This window comes from Triticum aestivum, chromosome 7A (assembly GCF_018294505.1).
Source record: "Triticum aestivum cultivar Chinese Spring chromosome 7A, IWGSC CS RefSeq v2.1, whole genome shotgun sequence".
Classification (NCBI taxonomy): domain Eukaryota; kingdom Viridiplantae; phylum Streptophyta; class Magnoliopsida; order Poales; family Poaceae; genus Triticum; species Triticum aestivum.
In genome coordinates, this window is record NC_057812.1 from 324916297 (window position 1) to 324930530 (window position 14234).

At 42.9% G+C, this 14234-nt stretch overlaps 1 protein-coding gene across 11 annotated transcripts; it reads right to left on the bottom strand.

Annotated features, from left to right (window-relative positions):
• Positions 1–6895: 6895 nt before the first annotated feature.
• LOC123154228 (uncharacterized) lies at positions 6896–10671 on the bottom strand. 11 transcript variants are annotated; one of them, XR_006476737.1, is made up of 6 exons: positions 10548–10671; positions 10316–10464; positions 9676–9858; positions 9494–9562; positions 9310–9398; positions 6896–7775 (listed from the first exon to the last, which is right to left on the bottom strand). XR_006476737.1 is itself a non-coding variant. In XM_044573005.1 (4 exons), exons 1-4 carry the CDS (start codon positions 10345–10347, stop codon positions 7729–7731), a joined length of 324 nt encoding a protein of 107 aa, XP_044428940.1. In that variant the 5' UTR covers positions 10348–10665; the 3' UTR covers positions 6896–7728. The 11 variants fall into 11 exon arrangements, 2 of the variants coding, with proteins under 2 accessions (XP_044428940.1, XP_044428939.1); XR_006476731.1 differs by having other exon boundaries at positions 9676–10464; XR_006476734.1 differs by having other exon boundaries at positions 9676–10213; positions 10316–10665.
• Between the last annotated feature and the right edge of the window lie 3563 nt (positions 10672–14234).

Consider the following 14234-nt stretch of genomic DNA (forward strand, 5'->3'; position numbering starts at 1 on the left):
CCCCGACATAGATAGTACGGGGGTGTTCGGGATAAATCTAAACACTCTTTACTCCACATTCTGGTCCTTAAAGGAGGTGTTTAGCGCAACGAACAAGGCAATCAGACTATGCGGCCTTTACCACCCTCACTTAGCCATAGGAGTTTCACAATTAAAAAGTTTGGCGCAGCCCCTTGTATTCGGAAGGCCGAACTAGGGGCGCTATACACGCCTAATCGGAGGGACCGATTCTTCACGCGAAGCGGAAAAAATCTCTAACGATTTGGAACCTCTCGAACAGCTCACCGGCTCTCGCCGCATAATGACAGTCAGTTTTTGGCTTTCTCTATTGAGGTGCTCGTCCAGAAGAACCGGGACACAATCGCAGTAGTTCTCCCTTTATGACCCTAGCCGATATAGCGGAACGTAAGGTAGTAAGCACAAGAGTTGGGCAACCCAACTATTGACTAAAGACATGATTCAGAGCCGATGCATATAATGCTATAAGTTGGGGGTGCCGAACTATACTATAGAAGTGTTCGGACTTTTTATTGTCGTAGTGTTGGGTGTAATGAAGCCCCTGGCGCAGTAATACATACCATGGTGTACGTGTGCAATAAGCAATATGTACAAAGGTGAGAAAACAGGAAAATTAGGTAATAAGCTGATGCCACCATTTATTCACCATTGTGATGTAATTGGTACGTCGAGGCGTACTTCATGCAAATAATGTGATAAGCAAGTAAAGCTATTTATCATGCCGTAACCAAGGGTGGGCTATGTGAGGGTATGTAAAACAAGTATGGCGATCGTTAATAGAGACCACCTGGGGGTTCCTTTGTATGCCCGAGCTCCTTGCCTCCTTGGTGTGTTCTGCAAACGAGTCGTCTGCATAGACCTCGAAAAGAGAAAAAACCCATAATAAAAAGCGAAAGTAAAGGCGTGTGAATCCCGGTGTCGGTCGAGCCGAACAGTGGATTGCGGACGAGTTATGCCTCCATCGATTCCCATGGTGTTTTGAGTGCGTGGTTTATGTACGCGCATTATTAGTGCCATTGCTTCGTCGGGGCTGGGACGGAGGTCATATTGCTAATTCTGCTCTTGTCGAGCCGAGCTGTCCTGCTGCAGTGTGGTCCGGACCCTCTTGATGATGTCCTAGGGCTCGGCAGCCGGATTATAATGCTACTTGAGAAGGCCGCTTTGTACCTCTGCTGCTAGAGCGGCAGTGTGCTCCTCTTTACGGAGGGAGCGTTCCATGTTTCCATTTACTGTAATGATGCCATGTGGGCCGGGCATCTTTAGCTTGAGATAAGCGTAATGTGGTACCGCATTGAATCTAGAGAATGCGGTTCGTCCGAGCAGGGCGTGATAGCCGCTGCGAAATGGGACGATATTGAAGATTTGTTCTTTGCTTCGGAAGTTATCCGGGGAACCGAAGACCACCACTAGCGTGATCGAGCCCGTACAACGGGCCTCTATGCCTGGTATGACTCCTTTAAAGGTAGTTATCGTGGGTTTGATTTGTGAGGGATTAATGCCCATCTTGCGTACTGTATCCTGATAGAGCAGGTTGAGGCTGCTACCACCGTCCATTAGGACTCGTGTAATGTGAAGTCCGTCGATGATTGAGTCGAGTACCAATGCGGCCGAACCGCCATGATGGATGCTAGTTGGATGATCACGACAATCAAAGGTGAACGGGACTGACGACCATGGGTTAAATTTTGGGGCGACTAGCTCTACCGCATAAACGTCCCTGAGTGCGCGCTTGCGTTCCCTTTTGGGGATGTGTGTGGCGTATATCATGTTCACCGTTTTGAGTTGAGGCGGGAATTTCTTCTGCCCCCAGTGTTCGGCTTCGGATGCCAGGGCTCCTCGTCTTCATCCTTGCTCTGTGATTCCCCTTCCTTGTTTATACTATTTACCTTGCTGGCTTGCTTAAAGACCCGACAATCTCTGTTAGTATGGTTGGACGGTTTGTATGGGGTGCCATGTATCTAGCACGGACGGTCGAGTATGCAGTCCAAGCTAGATGGTCCTCCGCCGTTCCTTTTATAGGGCTTCTTTCGCTGGCCGGACTTGGAGCCACTGAATCCGGCGTGAATGGTAGTGTCATCGGTGTTGTCGCCATTGTTCGGCGTTTGTGTCTGTTGCGCCAGAGTTTGTTGGTGCTGCTTTTGGCCTCAGAGGGGCCTGCTTTGTTGGCTGTGTTTGTACTACGAGCCAGCCAACTGTCCCCTCCCGTGCAAATGCGGGTCATAAGTGTCATGAGGGCTGCCATGGACCTCGGTATTTCTTGGCCGAGGTGGCGGGTGAGCCATTCGTCATGGATGCTATGTTTAAAGGGCGCTAAGGCTTCAACATCTGGACAGTCAACGATCTAGTTCTTTTTGGTTAGGAACCTAGTCCAGAATTTTCTGGCTGATTCTCCAGGTTGTTGAACTATGTGGCTTAAGTGATCGGCATCGGGCCGCCGGACATTTGTGCCTTGGAAGTTGTCGAGGAAGGCTTCTTCCAAGTCCTCCAAGCTGCCGATAGAGTTCTCGGGCAGACTATTTAGCCAGTGTCGAGCTCGTCCTTGGAGTTTTAATGGGAGGTATTTGATGGCATGGAGGTTATCTCCTCGGGCCATGTGTATGTGAAGAATAAAATCTTCGGTCCACACTGCGGGTCGGTTGTGCCGTCGTATGATTCAATATTGACAGGCTTGAACCCCTCCGAGAATTCATGATCCAGCACCTCGTTTGTGAAGCAGAGAGGGTGTGCGGCACCTCTATAGCGGGCCGCATTACGACCTATCTCCGACGACATCCGTCTGTGGTTATCGGCCGAGGTGTGATTAAGTTTGTTGCGTCTGAATAGGTAGCTGTCTTCCCAAGTATGGAAACGTCCTCGCGATCGGTATATAGATCTGTCGTGTCCTGCTCTACTGTCCAATTCTTGCTGAAGGTCGTATGTATGGTCCCGAGCTGGTATGTCCCTGTTTTTGAGAGGCGGTGGGGCGGGCTGCTGTTCGGCCTGAGTTGCCGCTTTATCCCAACCGCAGGGTGGCCGTTCAGCCGCCCTGTCCCAGCCATGTGGTGGTCGGTCCGCATTACGCGAGGGAGATATGTGCTCCGGTGCCTCCTCATCGAATTGAGCTAGCAATCTCCATTTCGGGTAGCTCTTGGATGGGCGGTTAAGGGAGAATTCCTTAGCTGACAGGACATCAGTCCATCTGTCGACGAGCAGGTCTTGTTCAGCTTGAAGCTGCTTTTGTTTCTTTTTCAGGCTCCTTGCAGTGGCTATGAGCTGAAGCTTGAAGCGCTCCTCCTCGAGAGGATCCTCGGGCACCATGAAGTCTTTGTTGTCAAGGCTTGTTTCCTCCTCGGAGGGCGGACGATAACTATTGTCCTCCAGGTCATCTTCTATAGCCTGTTCGTCAGGGTTATCTTGCTTGCTGTCGTGTTCCTGTTCGGATGTAGCCCCGGCGGGGTCTTCACTGTTTTCAGCATCGCCCGGAGTACTATTTTCTCCGGTGCCAGTGTTGCCGTCCTTTGAGTGGCGGGGCTTGGGGCGGCGCTTGGGCCGCTGACGCTTGGACTGTGTCTCGGAGGTTTTGTTCGCATTCGGCTCTTCTTTGTCATCGCTAGATCCTTTAGGTGTATCAACCATGTACACATCGTATGAAGAGGTGGCCGTCCAACGTCCAGTAAATGGTGGGTCTTAGCCTTGCTCCTTGTCGGCATCGTCGTCCATAACGTCGATGTCTTCGGAGCCATAGTCGAGCACGTCGGTTAAGTCATCGACGGTGGCTATGAAGTGGGTGGCGGGTGGGAAGCGAAATTCCTCATCATCCGTCTCTAGCTCGAACCGGACATAGTTCGGCTATGAGTCCTTTTCCAAGGACAATTTCCTTAAAGATTTTAGCACATCGCCCGAAGGCGAGTCCTGGAACACGTTAGCAGTGTTGAACTCGAAGATCGATAACCGATCTAGCTCGGTGTCCGTGGGTGTACACAGTCTAGAACTTATAGCCGGAGACGAGTCCGAAGCTCCGTTAAAGCGAATATCGCAGGGCGTCGAGTCCACGTGCGGCTCCAATGCCGCGGACTCTAAGGCCTCGGATGGCTCAATCTGTTATGGCTCTAAGGTCGTTGCAACAGCAGGAACCATCTCCTGGGTGTGATCCGATGACAGATTTAAGTCACGTTCATCGGGATAAGGGGGATCGATCGCCACGGGCTCAAGTCCCTCTAAGATCAAGTCTCCACGGATATCCGTGGCGTAGTTCAAGCTTTTGAATCCGTCCTGATGGCCAGGGGCCTAGCTGTCGATCTGCTCCAGGTGGCCAAGCGAGTTGGCCTGCGGTACGAAGCCGCCGAATACGAAGATCTGTCCGGGGAGGAAGATTCCTCCCTGGACAGCGTCATTATTGACGATTGAAGGGCCATCGAACCTTTTGTCGGCGGTACAGTGGAACTCTCAATGAAAGCACCAATGTCGGCCTTCATGTCTTCACAACCCATCAGTCCGGCCCATAGATAACAAGCCGGACGCCCGAGGACCCCTTAGTCCAGGACTCCCTCAATCATACTCGTCGATTAGGAAGAGAGGTCTGAGACAATGCCTGAGAGACAGGCCTAAAGATAATGTGCATACAAGAGACACGTAAGCATGTCTATGTATATAGAAAGGGTCGATGGGGATTGTGCATGTGTATGCTTGCAAGAGGAAGAGTGCTTGTGATAAAGGTTAGTGAAAACAATCGTAAATGGTTACGAGAGGGAGGGAGGAAGGGTTATATCGAGAGCATGTGTGCGAGAAAGACACCTCGGAAGAGAGTGTGTGAGCATGTGTGAGAGACCACCGATGGAGAGTGAAACTACATGTAAAAGACTGCTGTACACATTGATTAAAGATATAAATTGTATCCAAATATTAGGATGGGATTATGATATTTGCAATTCGCGTAAGGAACGGTCATTGATCCATTAAACATCTAGATTCTATCGAATTTGAGCATGTCTATGTTATTATTCGACACAATTGATCCACATAGTTAGTATTTTGAAGTCCAGACAATGCATCGCTTTAGCAATCGAATATAAACGTGAGTATAGTTCATGTTGTGTGTGTAAAGCATATTATACATCGAACGTTACACAATGAACATTATAAATAGATACCTATGAACTAGCATACACTAGTCGCCAACCCGTGCATTCGCACGGGCTAGCATGCAATACAGCTTTCTACGGTATGGGATCGACAATATTTTTTGTGCAATGGCTTGTCTCCTATAAAAGAACTACAAACGTACAGACAAACTAAAATTACAACTATTTAGTAATTACAAAAGATGACGATATGAAAATGTCGCATGCATTTGAAGTATAATCATTACATAACTTTTGAAATATAATCTTCAACAATATAATATTGGCTATATACAGTTTTTGCATAATGTATGAAATTATGATAATGTTCTCAACGGTTACTTTCCATAATGCAAACAGTAAATTGCAAATTTACTATGTAATTAAATATAACATATATAAACATTTCTTGCTATTTTTGCTTAGATTTCTAATGTAAACGCCTGGACACAAATTTCTATTCTCATGGGAGACTTATCTTGTTCCATGTTTATTTCGACAGGTCTACACCCATATTTTAGTTATATTTTGAAATACTGAGGCTAATTAAGTTCACATTTGTACTTTTTATAGTATTAGAATTGTGAAAGCTAACATTTGATAGGTTGAAGTGATGTGTCGTTACATATTAACCTCTGTCTTGTCCGTCAAGTCTTAAAATAATCTAGTTAGTTTTTTTTCTTACAATTTTTTTCGATTTATCATTAATACTAAACATAAATAATTTTGAACTGGTATGTCTAGCCGGTGTTCTGAGATGGTTAAGTCAAGCAAACTTTCTCACAAAAGCAGTCAAATATAGTAATACACAATATACATTCGATATAATTCAATGAGATCGCATAATATTCCGCTGGAAAATAGACTCCACATTGTTCTTTTCACCACGACAGATCCCACAATATTCTTAAATATAGAACATTGTATTTTTTAGATCAGTGGTACTATCACTTGTTTTTGCATATTGAATATAGCACATTTGATAAGAGAAAATGAATTTTTAGTTGTATTTTATGCCAATCACTCAAATTTCTAAATTTTGTAGTTGTAAAAGAAAGTTACAGAATAAAATAAACATTCTCTCACTTCATATTTATCCACAAAAAAGATAAAAATAGTCCTTAAATATAGAATATACTATTATAAATAAGAATATGGCCTTTTATATTTGCATGATCTAAAAAGAGCATGGTCAACAATAAAAAATCATAAGTAGGAATGGCATACCATAGAAAATCGAAATGTGTTGTGTACAACCACATTGACCCAACATACCGTCAGAACCAAAAGGATTTGAGATATCAGGACTAATTCAAAAGGGAATATAATTCTGTGAATAAGTAATGGATACGTCTGACTGACCATAAACTGAATTGGCACAAACTATATATCTTAAGATAGCATGCTGACATTATTTATATTGTTTAGGTTTCCACTATATGAAGGACAGAAATTAATAATCAAAAAACCATTTACTATATTTTTTGTGCAAAAAAAACCATTTACTATATGGCTAGTCACTTTAAATGGTGTAAACAATGGATGGGAAATAGTAACAGACATTTATTGAGGATACCATTGGATAAGTATAGAAACATATGAGAGATCGGATCCCATTTTGTTATCCTACAATCTGCAAAACCATTTGAAACATAAGATGTCACCTTTAAGAATTGTAATTGTAGACAATTCGGTGAATCAAAGAGGCCTTATTTTAGAGGCTAGTTAGAGAGGCGCTCTTTTATTTATTTTTCTTTCTTTCCTTTTTTCCTCCCATTTGTAACATACTATTATTTTAATGAAAATATACCGTAGAACTATTGTTCTACGGTTTGCGGCTAAAAAAGGCCCGTTTTTGTAAAAACATTTAGATGGATGAACCAATAATTTAGTAGACGCTCTAAACAGGAGCTCCAAGTTATTTTATTCATGGATCAAGCATCTCCTATCCCATATAAAGTGGTACTCGTCTGAGAGATACTATCAAGGTCCCTGACAACACTATCTATTAATATGACTCATCTTACTTTCCTTGAGAGTTGTTGGGAATTAAGGCCACAAATTTTATTTTTGCTCACCTTACATACCATCATGGTAACGCAGAATTAATGAAAGACTCTCCTTTCTGATACTTCACCAAATGTCTGCGACATAAGATGTTAAACTGGATGCTACAGAACTAATCAAAACATATCACAAAGAATCGAAAACTTAATGCACAACACACACTTACTTATGGATCAGACATGATATAGTGTCTATCATCACCTGCATGCATCCGTATTTATACAAACTATTGGGCTGCTATATTACAGAAATTTGTTCAGCTATTTTCATTCAGGCACTGGAATTGAATATCTCATATTAAGTTATTAACTCTTTTTACTACAGCTGCATGTGCATGCCTATTATTGTACAAATATATCTTCCAGCAACCATGTTAGGCCTTATTATAGCTCTTGCGTTGTACACCTGTCCTTATCTTAAGAATCCACCTATTGTTGAAAGATAGTCTACTTTCATGTCACTCTAAACTAATCATGTTTTACTTTGCTACTTTTCCCTTTATTGGACACCATCTTCTCCATGTATGTCGTAAATATGCTTGTTCCTAGGCTTCCTTCATTAGAATATACACCATGTGCGCATCCTCAAATGCTACAGAAACATCCGATGCAGGTGATGTTAATACGTAGATTTTAGAAACATCCTGCCTGGGGATTTTAAATTGAGGAAAACACATCAAATATTAGCATCAGGCTAGCAATAAACCAACATGGATATTCAGAGTTGCTGTTAGGTTAGATGTCTCGTGTCTAAGACCCCTTTGCCTAAACATGACACATGGTGCCATCTGGGTAGCTCTACTGGGTCGTAGTTTTGCCGAGTGCAGAAAATGGCAAAACTATGGTGCCACGTGGGATAGTCATTAACACATCATTCGGTCTGTGTCATTTGTTTACCGAGTTACCCTTGTTCTGCACTGAGCGAAGTTTTTTGCAGTTGTCTACTTAGTGCCTGTAGAAAAGAACCTGACAAAATAAACATTGTTGGCAGACGTCCAATATAGTCATGTTTTCCTAGTGCTGCCGTGTTTTTTTGGCCTTTGCCGAGTGCATTTGGCACTCAGAAAAATTGGGAATTCCAGTAGTGAGCATGTCCAGTGTCCTAATATATATTGTACATGCATAGAAATAAAAAAAGACTTTGTAAATATACTTTAAAAATTACTCTTCTCAACATGTGCGGGCCAAATTGTATATATTATATCAACCGGATTTTGTTCAAATCTCTATTGATTGATAGAATCATGAAGACCATTAAAATTTTATATCTATACATGAGTAGCAAAACAAATCTTCACTGTCTCAAGAAAATGAGCACAAAAGTGAATTGGTTATCCAACGTAAAGGGAAAATGTGTATTAGAGGACCAAAAGAGGGAACAAATAGTTTTTAAAAGCCATAAGTTTTGACGTACATGTATTAAATCCAACAACTCAGCAGCCTTGTTATAATCATTTCTGAATTTATAAAGTTAGAAGAAATAAAATCAATAAGCTAAGAAATTATGCAGTTGGGAGTGCATTTATAGAAGTCTGAATAATGTGAATAATATAATGGCCGAAAGTAGCAGGAGCAACAGTGTTACATATCTCGGGGAAGTTCTTTTAACAATCTCAAAGGACAATTGGCGCAAAATAACCATAGGTATTTAGCCTCGTTGGCGAATTGGTCAAGAAATTAAGAAGACAAACTGAACATACACATGTTTTAGTTGAGAGAAATGTGTGGAAAATATGATGAAATAACTTGTTTAAGTGAACATCATCAGATCAAGTGTATAATGGCGGGTAGGGGTGAGTGCATGCTATAGAAACTGAAACGCTACATACATGTACTCTTAAGAGCATCCATGTTGGACTGTCTTCCATAGGTAATTGATAGAATTATGCTCCAGTGTACCTGCATATGTCTGTACATAGCATAAATGTGAATTTTGAAGTGCATTGTTCAATAAGTGGAACTTAAAATCAGAAGATACTTTATGTTGGAGCATCATATGGTTTTTATGGTGTTTCCAAATCAAGTGCCACAACTTTCAGACTGCAATTCCATTTGTGATTCATGGTAGGAATTAGATGACATTTAGCAAAATGTGCACATGTGAAAAAGGGAAGACCCGATCGGACCTGAATTCATCTAGTGATAATAAATATATGAAATCTGGAAGATAGTAATGATGGGTTACGTTAGCCGTAGAAGCAGACCTGCAATTATTCTGATTTGAAGGAAAAACATCAAACACATGCTATCCAATTTCTAACTTAGTTATAAGATAAAACAAAACAGAGATGTTGTCATTTGGAAAATTACCATTCATTGGCTTCAAACTGCAGTCAGTGCATCTACTCCTTGGATCCATAAACCATCGTGGCCTAGAAACTTTGAGAAAATTAATACTACAATTCAGCTGGAGCACACAATCAGAATGTTATATGTCTAACATAGCATGATTCTTTTAGTTGTTTTCGACAAATCATAGTGTTCATGCTTACCCTGCTGTTGTGCTGAGTGGATGGTCAATGTCTTTACGAGATAATGGTTCTTCAAGATTACCTTCCCTCCATGGGACAGCATGGTCAACATCCACCATTTGCGACGGCACCAACCACAACAGGAGCTCCGTCCTTCTCCATATCCCCCACCCCCTGCCCATCTTGGTTGAGGGATTGAGAAAACTATGATTGGGGAAGCCAAATCACAGCAAAGAGTCAATGATAGGGTCAATTAGTGAGAAAATAGAGATCCATCCGTATTGGAAGGATTGGAGTTGTACTTGGACGTGTCTTTTTCTACATATAAGGTACATGTTTCTTTTATGTGCGCTACAGAAAGATTTTTTTTGTTTTGTTTTTCCAGGGATCGAGAACACTGATTTTATTTTGCCATGGAAATCATCAGCTTCAAGAAGACACACGATAAAGGAGATTGAATCCCTATACAACACTATTAAAGGGCACGATGAAGACAACTGAATCCGAACTGGCAAAAAGAAATTCAAAACAAATTAGTGTGAGGACTGAGAAGACGAACCTGAAAAAAGAATTGAATCCATACCGACAAAAAGAAATTGAAAATAAATTAGTGCAAGGACTGAGAATACGAACTTGATCTAGATGAGGAAAATAATTTTACTGTAATAAGCTCCATGAGCGCAGGAGATGCATGCCCTAAATTCCTTGCTGCAAATTGGGAGAGACACGATCTGTTTCCATGTGGAGATGAGCGCAGAATGCATGGCCTAACGTCCTTGCTGCAAATTTGCAATTGGGAGAGATAGAGATCTGCTTGTGGAGAGGAAGAGAGATGAGAGTTTGAGGGAGAGAGAGACAGACATGAGAGATTGAGAGTGGGATCGATGACCAACTTCGTTGTTCCAATCTAAGAGAGACCTGGATCTCTTTTCCATGAGAATATGAACAGAGACGTGAGAGATTGAGAGAGATAATATGGATGCTTTAAATTTTTTTTATCGGGAAAGGAAGAATCGGTGGATGTACGCTGCTCCTAATTTTTAATTAACATGAGAATTAATAGGTGTCTTTTTTTCCCGGAGAGCAATAGATAGATTAGATCTACACCGTAATAACTCGGTCCCATTAGATTAACGGCTCCTAATTACTGATTAACGTGGGAATTTGTAGGGAGTCTAGGATTAGTATAGGTATAGATTTGAATTCAACTTAAAGTGATTAAAAAAATCTAATTCAACATGAAGTCCATTCAATTATTTGAATTTGATATCATGGCATTTGTAAATCATACCTAAATTATGGGGGCACCAATCTTTGCTCTGATTTTATACATAATAGCATATGTAGTCGTGTACAAAATTGATTCTAATTTAGCTCCTCCATTCAAAATAATCATAGTTATAGGATTTTCAAGTGTCAAAATTTCAAAAGAAGTGGATAATTTAATGAGGTTTTCGAACATACAAGGTCAAATTTATTTGTCTATTTAGGTCAATCCTCAAAGTTCAAGAGTATTCTAAACGTGAATGCTTGTGTTTCAAAATTTCGAACGAAGCGCAAAAAGAGCCTCTACTTGCCCGAAACCGCGTGAGACCAATGTTTGGTAGTACTAGGAAATTACTTTTCTAATAACTCCGACCCGTGAAACCTACCGGCCCGATGTCCAAAGGTCTAAAACGGGGTAGGTTTGTACCTTCATCTAGACGCCACGCAACCGCCTCCAAAAAACATTCATACACTTGGCCGCCTAAGCACACATGCGCGCGGCCGAAATCGCTCCCGCCACTATTTGGGACACCTGGGATTACAATCGTACCCCCGACCCGCAGTAGGTATGAAATTTAAGAGGGTGGAAAAGTTTGTACTTTCCCCAAATTTCAAACAAGCGCATCCCATCTTCTATTCAGAAAAAGCCAAAAACAAGCGCGTCCCAGACCGAAACATGGTTCTCCCCCCCCCCCCCCCCCCCCGCCCACCCGTCCGATTCCCCATTCGTACTCCGTGGGCGCAGAAACTACCTCTCCACCAGCGGCGAAACCCCGGCGTCCTCCGTCCGCCACCCCATTCCACCCATCAACCGCCGCCCTCCTCCATCACGCCGGAGCCGATACCCCGACATCGTCGTCCACCGCAACCTCAACCACAACACCCTCCACGTCTAGTAGTTGAAGCCGAGGCCGAGTCGTCCGTACCCGAGCCAGTTCAACCACGCCGTCCTGCGCCTCACCGCCGCCGCTCCAACTTCGCCACCCTCCACCGCACCGGAGTTTTTCTTGCTACGCCGTCCTTCGCCACCTCAGATCTGCTTCCCCTTCGCCGACATACAGCCACGGCAACAGAGTCAACAATTTGGCCATGGGTTCGTCCAAGCCTGCACCCTCCTCCAGACCATCGGTTTCCCTGGCAAAAAGAAGAAGATCGGCTCGACATGTGGAGGCGACCACATCGGGCAACCGAAATGGTACTCCTCTTCCCTTATTCATGCAAATCATATGTGTCTGCTTGCACGGTATTCATCCCACAGAAGACACTAGTTGACCGCTTCTTCTTGATACTAGATGTTCCTAGTAACTCGTGATGCACAAGGTTTCTCCTTATATACTATTTCACCTTAGCTAGAGGACCATCCCCCCTGAATTTCAATTCCTGGTCAGTTGATTCCCAATTAACGGAAGCATTCCTCAGCATAACAGGCGCTAGTCTGCCTATTACGCCGGGGAAGCAGCGCCTCAGTGTTTATCTTAGGGGCGTGTGGGGCCTAGAGCTACCGGCGCCCGATCTGGAGGTAGACCGGGATTAAAGGGATGGCCTGGGGGCACTGCCAAGCACGGCGGTCGTGTAAGGTCGAGGAGAGGGCGGGGCGGCGGAGGCAGGGGTCTGGGCTGGTGGTCGCTATCGGTTTGAGAAAGATCGTCAACAGTGACTGGCGGGAAGTAGACAAAGGCCATCTGCGCGTTCCTTATATATCGGGCGGTTCATTAAAAAAATTGACTAACCTATTTATTTTCAGTCGACTATTATCTTGATATGACCACATGTGGTGGTGTGATGGAGAAGTACCTGCATTTCCTTTCCTCATATATTACAAAATCATACGGAGTAGAATCTAATTTTGTTTGCCATGCAATGTTATAGAGCTATCATATGTCTCCTGTCATTTATTTTTCAGCCACCTGCTATCTGCTACTTTTACAGTGCACTAGTTCTCACACACTTCACCCATACTCTCACTATTGTGTTTTATGCAAGGGTATTTCAGACTCTGCTGCTATGAGAGAAGCAAAAAATAAAAGAGAGAAGTCGCTCCAGTGTCATACACGGATAGGCCAGACAAGTTTCAGCCTGATAATAGGTGCAGTTTCAGCAGATGGAGATGGTAAATGTAGCTCTGGAGTTGATGACCTCGCTCGCAATGAACCACCATCTCAGGTGCTTGCTTTAACTTCGCGGTGTCATATGTGGTTGCATGTTCCATATGGTGTCTAGCTTGTATTCGAAAGGCCGATGTCAGTCTTTATTAAGATAAGGAAAGATATTTTTACATGAACCACCATCCTGTGAGCACCAGAACACAAATAGCTAGTCAGGGCACTCGCCGAGCTAGTGCCAAGCCCGGCAAAGAGAGGCATCACCTGGAAGCCAACTAAAAAGCCACGATGGTGGCGAAGTGGCCCGTCTCCCACCAGGCTCCCAGGTCCTAGATGATCATGCTCACCACTCCAGCCGGATTTCTAGCTTGTATTGCTTCCAATTTGGTTAAATTGCATCTTCTTAGCTTACACATTATACCTTTGAATATGACATGCCTTTCTGTTTTTGGTACATACTAGTACATCTGTGTATTAACCATGTTCTTACATCAAACTAATGTTCTTGTGTATCCCTCATCAATCACTTATGATGTGGCAGTCAGGCAAGTGGATTACTCATTTAAGGAATGCACCGTCAGCCTCCCGACATGATTCTCAAGAAATAGCAAGGCTAGATGAAGATAGTGAACGTAGCTCTGTAGTTGATTACCGTATTTCCACTACACTAGCATCGCAAGTGCTTTCTCTAACTTGGCAGCGTGATATGTGGTTGCATGTTGCATATGGTGTCTAGATTGTAATTCTTCCAATCTGGTTAAACTGCATGTGCTATTCTGCTTAGCTTATACATTATACCTGTTAATGTGACATGCCTTCCTGTATTTAGTACATAGTACATCTGTCTATTAAGCATGTCCTCACATAAAACTATTGTTTTTTTGTATCCTGCATAAATCAATATGACGAGACACCTTCGGTATATGCAGTGTGATATTAGTTGCATCTTTGATATGATTTATAGCATGCGGTGCTTCAAAAAAAATTCAAATGCGATTTATGATGGCACACATTTAACTTGGCAGAGTCATATTGGTTGCATCTTTCATGTGGTGTCTAGCTTGCATTGCTTCTTATTTGGTGAAATGGTTTCTGCTTAATTTACACAAACAGTTGTGAATATGCCATGTCGTCCAGTTTTTCATATTATTCCATCATGTAATCATGTGTTTGCCTTACATGAAAGTAGTGATTGTCAGTATCATGCACGAA